Source organism: Salvelinus alpinus, chromosome 15 (assembly GCF_045679555.1).
Source record: "Salvelinus alpinus chromosome 15, SLU_Salpinus.1, whole genome shotgun sequence".
Taxonomy (NCBI): domain Eukaryota; kingdom Metazoa; phylum Chordata; class Actinopteri; order Salmoniformes; family Salmonidae; genus Salvelinus; species Salvelinus alpinus.
In genome coordinates, this window is record NC_092100.1 from 43,038,053 (window position 1) to 43,053,666 (window position 15,614).

The 15,614-nt window shown below is 44.1% G+C and overlaps 1 protein-coding gene across 2 annotated transcripts in view; it reads left to right on the top strand.

Moving 5' to 3' along the window:
* The window catches only part of LOC139540113 (leucine-rich repeat-containing protein 4C-like), a 138,214-nt gene extending 123,277 nt beyond the window's left edge, over positions 1–14,937 (top strand). For both annotated transcript variants that reach the window (XM_071343690.1, XM_071343689.1), the window contains one exon: positions 12,334–14,937. In XM_071343690.1, the coding sequence (XP_071199791.1) occupies positions 12,390–14,327 (1,938 nt within the window). In that variant the 5' untranslated portion in view covers positions 12,334–12,389 and the 3' untranslated portion in view covers positions 14,328–14,937. The remainder of the gene's footprint in view (positions 1–12,333) is intronic.
* The last annotated feature ends 677 nt before the right edge of the window (positions 14,938–15,614 follow it).

The window sequence follows — 15,614 nt, forward strand, 5'->3', positions numbered from 1 at the left end:
AAAGAGTGAGACCGAGACAGAGACAGAGAGAGAAAGAGAGAGAAAAAGAGACAGACACAGAGAGAGACCCAACGAGAGAGAGAGGGAGAAAGAGAAAACGAATAAGAGAGGGAGAGGGAGAAAAAGAAAGAGAGAGGGAGTGGGTGTGAGGCGGGTTCATAACATGATGCTGTGAGTAGTTGTGCCGTGTCCTGTATGATGTAATATAAATGACAGTGTTTTCAGACACTGTATGCATGCTCCTATGGACAGTAGTTATGTGTTACTCTGCTCCTTCAGTAAAGAGTATATCAAATGTTAAATGGACATTGGTTCAAATGATAGCGGATAATATATCTTCACCACCACTTTTCTTACTTTGTAGCATTTCATTTGCTGCCTCAACCATTGAAAAACATACTGTTACAAATTACTATGAGGTACTCCAACAACAGGATGAAGAAGATAACACATTCCTAAACATTTGGTTAGAACTAGATATTTGAAACTGCATAATCAGCTTCCATGTTAAACATCAGGCTCATCTGAAAATAGATCAAAAGCTTGTCCTCTCCGATCGCGTATATCCCCTGCTGAACAAACGCAGCCTTCCTGGTGCAGCTGTATGCGGGCTAATTTCCTCAAAGATCTGTATTTACATGCTATGCTTTGACTCTAGGCTAATCCTATGAGCTGTATTTTAGACCTCATACTAGCTTTATCTAGCAATGTGTTATTTTTCAATCTGCAGGTGTTGTCAGCTCCCATGTGCCCATTTTCAAGTCTTTGCTCTGTGACATGAGCTATGTGAAATTTTGGGCTCACGAGTTGCGCAGTGGTCTAAGGCACTGCATCTCAGTGCAAGAGGCATCACTACAGTCCCTGGTTCAAATACAGGCTGTATCACATCCGTCCGTGATTGGGAGTCCCATAGAGCGGCACCCAATTGGCCCAGCGTCGTCCGGGTTTGGCTGGTGTAGGCCATCGTGGTAAATAAGAATGTGTTCTTAACTGACTTGCCTCGTTAAATAAAGGTTAAATATAATAAACAACAATGAATGTGGCTAGTTCTGTTCCACTGGCTGATGATGTGTGGTCCTGTTTTTATTTGTAATAGTATTGTCTGGACACAGGTAGAATTGATCAGTGCTTTGGAATCTGCTAAATCTAGCCCAGTCTATTTGAGTCACATTTATATTTTCAATGCATGAACCCAACTAGGAGTGCAATCTAGTGATTTGTGCTTTTGCTATTATTTCAGTCAAATATGTATTCCTGTGGTTACTCCTTATATAAAAGGTTGACCTTTTTTACCCTAGTATTTGTATTCATGTCTGATGCTGTGTATATTTTTTGATCCCTAACCTCAAAATACTATGCACATTATTGCTCTGAACTAGTTCTCCATTGTCATGCTGTGCCTCTTTCCCTGCTGTCTGATGGCATGTGATTTAGTCAAAACATATGAAGCCTTTGGCTACATTTGGTTTTGCCATTCCAATAGGCACATACTGTAAATCCCCTAAATAAAGAGACTGAGCAACAGCATGAGCAATCCCATAGCTCTGTCAGCCATGGTGCCTATCATGGTTCACTACAGCCATGACCATGGCATGGCTACATTGATGGCCTCTTCTCCTGCTGCCTGATGGCACATAGACTGTATGTGCCATCACACCCACTGTGCAGTGTGGCCAGAGGACTCCCAAGGAGCATGACTGCATGAAGCTAGGCCATGATCCTAGGCCATAATATCAGTACAAAGAGACACTGTACTTATCCAGGTAATTGGCCTCTGCAGTCCAGCTCTAGGAATCAGATGGTTTTATCGTGAGTTGAGAACCAAAGAAATCAGATTCCCTCCCTTTTTCAAAGATTTCATCATCGCCTTAATTTGAGGAAGATGACAGATTAAATACTTTATTAATCAAATGTTTTTTTGTGTTAAAAAAATTGTAACGTTAAAATATATCACTTTACACATTACACGGAACTAAATATAAATGCAACAAGCAACAATTTCAAAGATTTGCCTGAGTTACAGTTGATATAAGGACAATAGTCAATTTAAATAAATTAGGCCCCAATCTATGGATTCCACATGACTGAGAATACAGATATGCATCTGTTGGTCAAAGATAGGGGCGTGGATCAGAAAACCAGTCAGTATCTGGTGTGACCACCATTTGCCTCATGCAGCGCGACATATAGAGGTGATCAGGCTGTTGATTGTGGACTGTGGAATTGTCCCACTCCTCCTCAATGGCTGTGCAAAGTTGCTGGATATTGTCAGGAACTGGAACACGCTGTCGATACACGTCAATCAAGAGCATCCCAAACATGCTTAATGGTTGACATGTCTAGTGAGTGTACAGACCATGGAAGAACGAGGTCATTTTCAGCTTCCAGGAGTTGTGTACAGATAAATCCTTGCTACATGAGGCAGTGCATTGTCATGCTGAAACATGAGGTGATGGCGGCAGATGAATGCCATAGATAAAATGCAATTGTGTGTGTTGTCCGTAGCTTATGCCTCCCCATACCATAACCACACGGCCACCATGGAGCAATCTGTTCATACCGTTGACATCAGCAAACCGCTCGCAATGCCATAGACTCTGTCTGCCATCTGCCCGGTACAGTTGAAAATGGGATTCATCCGTGAAGAGCAAACTTCTACAGCGAACCATTGACCATCGAAGGTGAGCATTTTCCTACTGAAGTTGGTTATTATGCAGAATGGAAGACAGGTCTAGGGCTGTTGCGGTGACCATATTATAGCCTACCAAACTTGCTCGAAACAAAGACCTTCTTCTGAAACTCGTCAGTCTATTCTTCTTCTGAGAAATGAAGGCTATTCCAGAAATTGCCAAGAAATTGCCAAATGATCAACGTCAACAGTGAAGAGGCGAATCCGGGATGCTGGCCTTCTAGGCAGATTTGCAAACAAAAAGCCATATCTCAGACTGGCCAATGAAAAAAAAAGATTAAGATGAGCAAAATAACTAGACACTGGACAGAGGAACTCTAGAAGGCCAGCATGGCCTAGAAGGCCTAGAAGGCCAGCATCCTGGAGTCGCCTCTTCACTGTTGACATTGAGACTGGTGTTTTGCGGTTACTATTTAATAAGCTGCCATTTGAGGACCTGTGAGGCATCTGTTTCTCAAACTAGACACTCTAATGTACTTGTCCTCTTGCTCAGTTGTGCACCGGGGCCTCCCACTCCTCTTTCTATTCTGGTTAGAGGCAGTTTGCGCTGTTCTGTGAAGGGAGTAGTACACAGCTTTGTACCAGATATTCAGTTTCATAGCAGTTTCTCACATGGAATAGTCTTCATTTCTCAGAACAAGAATAGACTGATGAGTTTCAGAAGAAAGGTCTTTGTTTCTGGTGATTTTGAGCCCGTAATCGAACCCACAAATGTTGATGCTCCAGATACTCAACTTGTCTAAAGAAGGACAGTTTTATTGCTTCTTTAATCAGCACGACAGTTTTCAGCTGTGCTAACATAATTGCAAAAGGCTTTTCTAATGATTAATTAGCCTTTTAAAATTATAAACTTGGATTAGCTAACACAACGTGCCCTGATAATGGGCCTGTGTATGCCTATGTAGATATTTCATAAAAAATCTGCCGTTTCCAGCTACAATGGTCATTTACAACATAAAAAATGTCTACACTGTATTTCTGATCAATTTTATGTTTTTTAATGGACAAAAAAAAAAACATTTCTTTCAAAAACAAGGACATTTCTAAGTGACCCCGAACTTTTGAACGGTAGTGTAAATTTAGTCAGTTCATCCAAAATCTTCAATATGCACCTTGGAATTATGATAAGGACACACGCAGTTGCGTCCCCGATGTGTCTGTCTTCACATGTAGTCTGTGAGGAAGACCCGATCATGTGATGGAGAGCCATGTGAGTGAGAGGTGATTCGGAGCGCGCAGCACTCAGGGAGAAGGGCACACCGGACAAAAAAGGCATGGATTTTTTTTGGTGTGCATTAAGGCCACACAAAGGGGATGCCTCCGTGAAATTCTAGGCATAATCAAGTGACTATCAAATTGTGAATGAGTGACTGATGTAGTGTGTACAGCCTGCACAAAGAAACAAAGCAGAGCTCATGCCTTTCAAGCAACTTTTTTCAAATCATTATTAGAGTCCCATCATGCAGCCTTAAAATGTATTAAAAATCAAAACATATAGCCCAATGTTTGTAGAACAACTAAAGTTACATTAATAACTCTAAATTAAGAGTATAGGAATACCTATTTATTTGTTAACCGCTCAACACAGAATAGCCCTATGTGCGCAGACGGCACTTCTAAAAGTCTATTTCACACCATAGTTTGCAAGATAACATTTCTTTCATTTTGATTTCAGCATACATGAAAATGTGGCACTGACTCGCCCATGGATTAATGTTTCATATTGTCTCAATGAAGAGTTTGGCATTCGGCTAGCAATGTGCGACGGGCACGTGAAGTTACAAGCCTGCTAGAGTTAGCGGCAGGTGGAAGAGCAATATCTACCATCGTATTACCAATGAAGCCTGAGCTGGAATGTGAAGTCAACTGAAACTGGTTAGATTTAGAAAACCCTGTATAGATCTAGCTTGCTTCGTATCATATCCCTCTGGAATGGCCTCATTGTTGACATTATGGAGCCCTTTTCCTTTCATGACAGAAATGGCATGTTTTCAACAGCCCTCATTATCGCCGGAAAGCTTATGTTGGTATGTTCTCCCTATTGTCAACTACACAGGAAATTAACAGATATGGGTGCCGATCTGAGTCACGATTTAGCTGTTTCCCATGCTCTCCATCTAATTCCCTCCCTGCTCTAAATCCAATTTCACTGCTTGCATTGTCAGAGAGGAGATGGATTGCTTCGTAAATCAACTTCATCTTATTTTCTCCCCTGTCATGAATTGAATTGTGTACCTCTGATTTCATTGTTTCATTTATTTCAATGCTATATTGGTGGGGATGAGGAAATAAGTGGAGAATGTCATTGCATAAGGATTTAAAGGAGACAGCTGTCTATGAGGTGATTTTAAAGTAGTTACTAATTTAACTTATGTTGTGTGTAGGAAGTGAGTCTTACTGTATTTTATGGAAAAAAGCTTACAGAATAATGTATTGCACTGAAATTATCCCCCAAATATTCACCTCCAATACACTGTCAATCCACAGGCTATGGTAACCAATAAGTTCTGAGAGAGAAACCAAGCAACCCAAAATAAAGTCACACTAAATTCTACCCATGGTCAATTCCTTTCTGCATGGCATTAATTCCAACATATTAGATCCATTAGCTTTAATGGAATGTGTTTTTCAGACTTGTGTGTAATCCCTGTCACATTTGCCTGGTCCCCTGCACAGAAAAACCATTATGTCCACCCTCAGGCTTTGGGCTGATCAGAATTGGGGTTTGGTAATTAAATAATTATTGGTCTTGGTAATCATGCAATTAATTGGTAGTTACAGTAATAGCCCACCCATCCTCCAGCAAAAAAACGGAAGTATTTTGTTCCAAAGCTAGCCCTATGGCTGGACACACTAATTGGAGAATGCACTGTAGCTAAGTACTCAGAGCATGCGTGTACTCAGAGCAGGATGTGTACTCAGAGCCCCAACCGGCAAGTGTCTTCACTGACATTGTCAACCTCTCCCTGACCGAGTCTGTAATACCTACATGTGTCAAGCAGAGCACCATAGTCCCTGTGCCTAAGAAAGTGAAGGTAACCTGCCTAAATGTCTACCACCCCATAGCACTCACGTCGGTAGCCATGAAGTGCTTTGAAAGTCTGGTCATGACCCACATCAACACCATCATCTTGGAAACCCTTGACCCACTCCAATTCACATATCGCCCCAAAAGATCCATAGATGACGCAATCTCAATCTCACTCCACACTGTCCTTACCCACCTAGACAAAATGGCGCCGGAAGAAAACAAAACAGTTTTACGGGCGCCCAATCAATTGTGCTATTATTAGTTTTTTTTCACATTATTTGTAACTTATTTTGTACATAATGTTTCTGCAACCATATCTTACGGCAAAAAAAGAGCTTCTGGATATCAGGACAGCGATCACTCACCTCGGATTAGACAAGGATTTTTTCTTCAACAAGCAAGACGCACAAGACATTCTCCAAACACCCCACAGGACCGACATCCCCGTTATTTGCAAGAGGAAGCAACGCAGGTACAGAGGACAAAGAGCCGGGTGCCTGGTCAGGACCCGGCGAAGGCGACTGGGAAAGCTGCCGTTACCGTCAACACTACTCGCCAACATGCAATCATTGGACAATAAACTAGACGAGGTACGATCACGAATATCCTATCAACGGGACATCAAAAACTGTCATATCCTATGTTTCACGGAATCGTGGCTGAATGACGACATGGATATTCAGCTAGCGGGATAGACGCTGCACCAGCAAGATAGAACAGCACAGTCCGGTAAGACGAGGGGGGGCGGTCTGTGCATATTTGTAAACAACAGCTGGTGCACGAAATCTAAGGTAGTCTCTAGATTTTGCTCGCCTGAAGTAGAGTATGTTGTGATAAATTGCAAGCCACACTACTTGCCTATAGAGTTTTCAGCTATACTTTTCGTGGCTGTTTATTTACCACCACAGATAGATGCTGGCGCTAAGACCGCACTCAGTCAGCTGTATAAGGAAATAAGAAAACAGGAAACCACTCACCCAGAGGAATCGCTCCTAGTGGCCGGAGACTTTAATGCAGGGAAACTTAAGTCAGTTCTACCAAAATTCCATCAACATGTTAAATGTGCAACCAGAGGGAAATAAATTCTAGATCTCCTGTACTCCACACACAGAGACGCGTACAAAGCTCTCCCTCGCCCTCCATTTGGTAATTCCGACCACAACTCTATCCTCCTGATTCCTGCTTACAAGCAAAAATTAAAGCAGGAAGCACCAGTGACTCGGTCTATAAACAAGTGGTCAGATAAAGCAGATGCTAAACTACAGGACTGTTTTGCTATCACAGACTGGAACATGTTCCGGGATTCTTCCGATGGCATTGAGGAGTACACCACATCTGTCACTGGCTTTATCAAAAAGTGCATCGAGGACGTCATCCCTACAGTGACAGTACGTACATACCCCAACCAGAAGACATGGATTACAGGCAACATTCGCACTGAGCTAAAGGGTAGAGCTGCTGCTTTCAAGGTGTGAAATTCTAACCCGGAAGCTTATAAGAAATCCTGCTATGCCCTCCGATGAACCATCAAACAGGCAAAGCGTCAAGACAGGGCTAAGATTGAATCATACTGCACCGGCTCTGTCGCTCGTCTTATGTGGCAGAGCTTACAAACTATTACAGACTACAAAGGGAAGCACAGCCGCGAGCTGCCCAGTGACACGAGCCTACCTGACGAGCTAAATCACTTCTATGTTCGCTTCGAGGCAAGCAACACTGAGGCATGCATGAGAGCATCAGCTGTTCCGGACGACTGTGTGATCACGCTCTCAGTAGCCAACGTGAGTAATACCTTTAAACAGGACAAACATACACAAGGCTGCGGGGCCAGACAGATTACCAGGACGGGTGCTCCGGGCATGTGCTGACCAACTGGTAGGTGTCTTCACTGACATTTTCCACATGTCCCTGATTGAGTCTGTAATACCAACGTTGTTCAAGCAGACCACCATAGTCCCTGTGCCCAAGAACACAAAGGCAAACTGCCTAAATGACTACAGACCCGTAGCACTCACGTCCGTAGCCATGAAGTGCTTTGAAAGGTTGGTAATGGCTCACATCAACACCATTATCCCAGAAATCCTAGACCCACTCCAATTTGCATACCGTCCAACAGATCCACAGATGATGCAATCTCTATTGCACTCCACACTGCCCTGTCTCACCTGGACAAAAGAAACAATGATGTGAGAATGTGACTAAACCTCAGCGTTCAACACCGTAGTGCCCTCAAAGCTCATCACTAAGGTAAGGACTGTGGGAATAAACACCTCCCTCTGCAACTGGATCCTGGACTTCCTGACGGGCCACCCCCAGGTGGTGAGGGTAAATAGCAACACATCTGCCACCCTGATCTTCAACACTGGAGCTCCCCAGGGGTGCGTGCTCAGTCCCCTCCTGTACTCCCTGTTCACCCACGACTGCATGGGCAGGCACGACTCCAACACCATCATTAAGTTTGTAGACGACACAACCTGATCACCGACAACGACGAGACAGCCTTTAGGGAGGAGGTCAGAGACCTGGCTGGGTGGTGCCAGAATAACAACCTAACCCTCAATGTAACCAAGACTAAGGAGATGATTGTGGACTACAGGAAAGGAGGACTGAGCACACCCCCATTCTCATCAACGGGGCTGAAGTTGATTAGGTTGAGAGCTTCAGGTTCCTTGATGTCCACATCAACAACAAACTAGAGAGACCCCAGCCACCCCAGTCATAGACTGTTCTCTCTACAAACGCATGGCAAGCGGTACCGTAACGCCAAGTCTAGGGCAAAACGGCTTCTCAACAGTTTTTACCCCCAAGCCATAAGACTCCTGAACAGGTAATCAAATGGCTACCCGGACTATTTGGATTGTGTGCCTCCCCAACCCCTCTTTTTACGCTGCTGCTACTCTTTTTTTATCATATATGCAGAGCCACTTTAACTATACATTCATGTACATACTACCTCAATTGGGCCGACCAACCAGTGCTCCCGCACATTGGCTAACCGGGCTATCTGCATTGTGTCCCACCCACCACCCGCCAACCCCCTCTTTTACGCTACTGCTACTCTCTGCTCATCATACATGCATAGTCACTTTTACCATATCTACATGTTCTGTACATACTACCACAATCAGCCTGACTAACCGGTGTCTGTATGTAGCCTCGCTACTTTTATAGCCTCTACTGTATATAGCCTGTCGTTTTACTGTTGTTTTATTTCTTTACCTACCTATTGTTCACCTAATACCTTTTTTGCGCTATTGGTTAGAGCCTGTAAGTAAGCATTTCACTGTAAGGTCTACACCTGTTGTATTCAGTGCATGTGACAAATAAACTTTGATTTGATTGATTTGGACAAAAGGAACACCTACAGTTGAAGTCGTAAGTTTACATACGCTTAGATTGGAGTCATTAAAACTCGTTTTTCAACCACCCCACAAATGTCTTGTTAATCTCTGGGATATGTGGGACGCTAGCAGTAGCGTCCCACCTGGCCAACATCCAGTGAAAATGCAGAGTGCCAAATTCAAATAAATGAGTATAGAAATTCAACTTTCATGATATCACACATGCAATACACCAAATTTAAGCTACACTTGTGAATCCAGCCAACGTGTCAGATTTCAAAAAGGCTTTACGGCGAAAGCAAACAATAATATTATATGAGGATAGCACCCCAGCAAACAAACACAGACCATCATATTTCAAGCCTCCAGGCACGTCACAAAACACAGAAATAAACATATATTTCATGCCTTACCTTTGACAAGCTTCTTCTGTTGGCACTCCAATATGTTCCATAAACATCACAAATGGTCCTTTTGTTCGATTAATTCCGTCAATATATATCCAAAATGTCAATTTATTTGGCACGTTTGACCAGAAAAACACTGGTTCCAACTCGCGCAACATGACTACAAAAGTAACCTGTAAGCTTTGTCCAAACATTTCAAACTAATACGTTCCTAATACAACGTTAGGTATTTTTTTACGTAAATAATCAATAAAATTGAAGACGGGATATACTGTGTTCAATACCGGAGGAAAACAATGTGTAGCGCCTCTAACAAAGATTACACTTCCCTCTTCCCTCGTTCTGAACAGTGCTACTTCTTCATTCCTCAAAGAAAAAACCTCAACCAATTTCTAAAGACTGTTGACATCCAGTGGAAGCGATAGGAACTGCAAGAAAGTTGCTTAGAAATCTGGATTCCCATTGAAAACACATTGAAAGAGTGACCTCAAACAAACAAAAAATTCTGAATGGTTTGTCCTCTGGGTTTCGCCTGCCAAATAAGTTATGTTATACTCACAGACATGATTCAAACAGTTTTAGAAACTTCAGAGTGTTTTCTATCCAACTATACTAATAATATGCATATCATAGCTTCTGGGCTTGAGTAGCAGGCAGTTTAATTTGGGTATGCTTTTCATCAAAATTTCAGAATGCTGCCCCCTATCCTGGAGAAGTTAACAAACAATATTTTTGGCAAGTCGGTTAGGACATCTACTTTGTGCATGACACAAGTAATTTTTCCAATAATTGTTTACATACAAATTATTTCAGTTATAATTCACTGTATCACAATTCCAGTGGGTCAGAAGTTTACATACACTAAGTTGACTGTGCCTTTAAACTGCTTGGAAAATTCCAGAAAATGATAGCATGGCTTTAGAAGATTCTGATAGGCTAATTGACCTAATTTGAGTCAATTGGAGGTGTACCTGTGGATGTATTTCAAGGCCTACCTTCAAACAGTGCTTCTTTGCTTGAAATCATGGGAAAATCAAAATATATCAGCCAAGACCTCAGAAAATAAAGTGATAGACCTCCACAAGTCTGGTTCATCCTTGGGAGCAATTTCCAAACACCGGAAGGTACTACGTTCATCTGTACAAACAATAGTATGCAAGTATAAACACCATGGGACCACGCAGCCGTCATACCGCTCAGGAAGGAGACGTGTTCTGTCTCAAAGAGATGAACGTACTTTGGTGCAAAAAGTGCAAATCAATCCCAGAACAACAGCAAAGGACCTTCTGAAGACGCTGGAGGGAACAGGTACAACAGTATCTATATCCACAGTAAAACAAGTACTATATCGACATAACCTGAAAGGCTGCTCAGCAAGGAACAAGCCACTGCTCCAAAACCGCCATAAAAAAGCCAGACTACGGTTTGCAACTGCACATGGGGACTTTTTGGAGAAATGTCCTTGGGTCTGATGAAACAAAAATAGAACTGTTTGGCCATAATGACCATCATTATGTTTGGAGGAAAAAGGGGGAGGCTTGCAAGCCGAAGAGCACCATCCCAACCATGGAACACGCGGGTGGCAGCATCATGTTGTGGGGGTGCTTTGCTGCAGGAGGAACTGGTGCACTTGACAAAATAGATGGAATCATGAGGAAAGGAAAATGATGTGGATATATTGAAGCAACATCTCAAGACATCAGGCAGGAAAATAAAGCTTGGTCGCAAATGGGTCTTCCAAATGGACATTGACCCCACGCATACTTCCAAAGTTGTGGCAAAATGGCTTATTGAGTAAATATTTTCTTAACCAACAATGCAGTTCAATAAATAGAGTTAAGGGCTTGTAAGTTAGAATTTCACGGTAACGTCTACACCTGTTGTATTCGGCGCATGTGACAAATACAATTTGATTTGATTTGATTATTCAAGTGCACTAGTGTGGCTTGCTCATAAATGCTGTAGGCTGCACCACTGAAGTCAAGTGTCATTGAAGTACACTCTTAGAAAAAAGGGTTCCAGGATGGTTCTTTGGCTGTCCCCATATGAGAAGCCTTTTGGGTTCCATGTACTACCCTCTGTTGAAAGGGTTTCTTCATGGAACAAAAAAGGATCATACCTGGAACCAAATAGGTTCAACCTGGATTCCAAAAATGGTTCTACAGCATCGTACAGCGCACACATCCCCTAACAGCATGACATATGATACAGACAGATCATCATTCCCTGCTATCTTTGTGCCTCTGCCTTTTCACAGTCCAGCCACATACATACAATTGAGCATCACTCCGAGATGTAATCAGAAATGACCTGATATGGCGGCATGATTGAAGGACTGGTGGGTGGCAAGCGTCCTGTTATTTATGTCCCCCCAGTCTGAAATATAATTCACACCACAGCCTCAGACATGACTGTGCTTGCCCCCACTCCTCCACACCAATGGAGAGATACAGCACAGAAGTTGGAGGCAATATTGTGATTTTGTTTTATGTGACTAAGATTGAGTGTGCAGGGGGCAACACACTCAGGAAGGAAAAGGATATAAAACACACTGCCAAGGTCATCGCATATTCATATTGTGGCATACAGTGTTAATACGTGAGTGTGTTGGAGGGGTGTGTGTGTCTGTGTGTGTATCTATTGATTTCTGAAGCTTTTCTATCAGACAGATTATGTACGGTTTACCCTTGTAATGTCTCCTTGCACAAGAAACACATTAACAGGCTACAGTGAATATGTCATCACTTAAAAACCAATGTACACATGTGATGTTTCTCTTGTAAACAAATTATAATACATGGGTTTGTATTTACATTCCTCCCTTCTAACCCATCCTTCCTCTCTCTGTTCTTTTTTTCATTTCAGCCAACTCCAACACCGCCTCTTCCCAAAAAGTGGACGACCCAGCCAATGAATTATGAATGTTGAACAAGATGACCTCTTCTCGGCAGCAGCAGACGATGAGAGGTCCTAGGTGGAACCGGGCCCTGTCCGACCCTTTGTTTGTGCTGCTCCTAGCCCTCCAGCTCCTGGCGGTGGCGGGCCTGGTGCGTGCTCAGACCTGCCCCTCTGTCTGCTCCTGCAGCAACCAGTTCAGCAAGGTGATTTGCACGCGGCGGGGGCTCCGTGAGGTCCCCGACGGCATCTCCACCAACACACGCTACCTGAACCTGCAGGAGAACCTCATCCAGGTGATCAAGGTGGACAGCTTCAAGCACCTGCGGCACCTGGAGATCCTGCAGCTGAGCAAGAACCACATCCGAAACATTGAGATTGGGGCCTTCAACGGCCTGGCCAGTCTCAACACCCTGGAGTTGTTTGACAACCGCCTCACCACAATCCCCAATGGGGCCTTTGAGTACCTCTCCAAGCTCAAGGAGCTGTGGCTGAGGAACAACCCCATCGAGAGCATTCCCTCGTATGCGTTCAACAGGGTGCCCTCGCTACGGAGGCTGGATTTAGGGGAACTCAAACGCCTCTCGTATATCTCAGAGGGGGCTTTCGAGGGCCTCGGCAACCTGCGCTACCTGAACCTGGGCATGTGCAATCTGAAGGAGATCCCCAACCTCATCCCACTGGTCAAGCTGGACGAGCTAGAGATGTCAGGGAACCAGCTGACGGTCATCAGACCTGGCTCCTTCAAAGGGTTGATCCACCTGCAGAAGCTGTGGATGATGCATGCCCAGATCAAAACCATTGAAAGGAACTCCTTTGACGACCTGCAGTCGCTGGTGGAGCTCAACCTGGCCCACAACAACCTCACCCTGCTGCCCCACGATCTCTTCACCCCCCTGCACCACCTGGAGAGAGTCCATCTCCATCACAACCCCTGGAACTGCAACTGTGACATCCTGTGGCTCAGCTGGTGGCTCAAAGAGATGGTGCCGGCCAACACCAGCTGCTGCGCCCGCTGCAGTTCCCCAGCCAGCCACAAGGGACGCTACATAGGTGAGCTGGACCAGAACTATTTCCACTGTTACGCACCTGTTATTGTGGAGCCACCAGCGGACCTGAACGTGACGGAGGGTATGGCTGCAGAGCTGAAGTGCAGGGCCAGCTCTCTGACCTCAGTCAGTTGGATTACGCCCAATGGCTCCATCATGACCCACGGTGCGTACAAGATCCGCATTTCTGTGCTCACCGATGGTACGCTCAACTTCACCAACGTCACCATGCAGGACACGGGAACCTACACCTGTATGGTAAGCAACTCAGCAGGCAATACCACAGCATCTGCCACTCTCAACGTGTCTTCCACAGAGAACGTCCTCAGCTACTTTACCACAGTAACAGTGGAGACCATCGAGCCAGTGCACGACGAGGGGCGCTCCACCGTGTGGCAGAAGGTGGGCCCCACCCCCTCAGCCGGATCCTGGGAGACTGTGTCGTCCACCTCCACCACCACCACAACGGCCCGGACGCCCCTCTCCACCCGGGCCACAGAGAAGACCTTTACCATCCCTGTCACGGACCTGAGCGACAGCTCCATGACCGGCCTGGATGAGGTGATGAAGACCACCAAAATCATCATCGGCTGCTTCGTGGCCATCACACTCATGGCCGCCGTTATGCTAATCATCTTCTACAAGATGAGGAAGCAGCACCACCAGCAGAACCACCATGCGCCACAGCGCACCATCGAGATCATCAACGTAGACGAGGACTGTGTGACAGGCGGGCCGGCCATGGAGGGCCACCTAACTCTGCCCCCGCTGGAGCATGAGCACCTGAACCACTACAACACCTATAAGTCTGCGTACAACCACGTCTCCACTATCAACTCCATACACAGCTCGGCGCACGAACCTTTGTTAATTCGGGCCAGTTCGAAAGACAATGTACAAGAGACCCAGATCTAACATTTTTTTCATAATGAGACAAACGGATGAAACTACAAAAGGGACATTAGTTATGAGGACTATGGATTTGAAGTGGAGGACTTGACTGACTGTGTGTCCAGCGAATCAGTGGTTGATGATGTTTATTCAATGGCATTGGAAACTAGGGTGTGTCTAATGTTTCAAAAAATGTCTTTACAAAAAAGAACTTATTTATTTAAGAAAAAATCTATTGTGGCTAAATCAAGAAAAAACTGTATTCTGCAAATATTTTTTCAGAACTTATTTCATCAGATGTTTAGTTTTCTTCATTTGAGGGAGGATGGTTTACTAATATGCTTACAAACTCTATGTGAATCTCAAGCTAACCATAGATCCTCTAGACAAGATAGCTCATGTTCTGGTTTCCCCCAATCTGTAAGTGATGGCAAGTTGGCAACCTCTTTTACCCGACATACTTAGATAATTTCTAGATCACATCAGAGATTTCCTCCTGCCACAAATTAATTGATTAAATATTTTGTGACAATCTGTTAATTTAGATGGATTTTAAACGTTATCTGAGGGTGAATGCTGGGACTGTCAGCGATGAAATCTGATAACACAATATTTCATTAAATCTGCCACTCAAATGTATCTGCCACTCAATAGATTAGGGACGTTAAACGAGAGAAGTGTGTTCCAAACTATACCATGGCCAACTGTTAGCAACAAGTGATTCATAGTTGTCCCAGTGTGTTTATTACGCCAGAAAATCCCGTTTCACACAGTGTTTGTCTCATTTACACATTGTGTATTCATACCATTTGTGATTCCTTCTCTATTCCACTTGCTCTGATCCATCATAATTTTGTGAGTCATGGAGATCGCATTGGTAAATACTGTCAGGCATATGAGAGCTCCCCGAATGTCATACCGCCTTTTCCCATCCCACACCAGCTGTTATGATGGTTTACCATATAATCACAGATATGGGTGCTGTTCCAGATAATTTTACCTGCAATCTCATTGCAAATCTCTGAAAATTGCTATATGATATTAATGTGGTTCCTGACACAAATACTTTTCCAGGTGTTAAGAGATATACTGATTTGTGTGACTTGATTTAAAAAACAGAGCCCTGGAACACCACCAAGGATACTGATGACTCTCCTTTATTAACTCTCTTTGACCCCTGACTTCAACCAGGGCAGCAAGGAGCAGACTGGTGAGTGGGAACGGGGGCTAAGGACACCGAACACAGCTGTCCTAGAACATTGCCTATCGTCTATTGTCTGTTCAAACATTGGGCACATAGGCACGACAGGC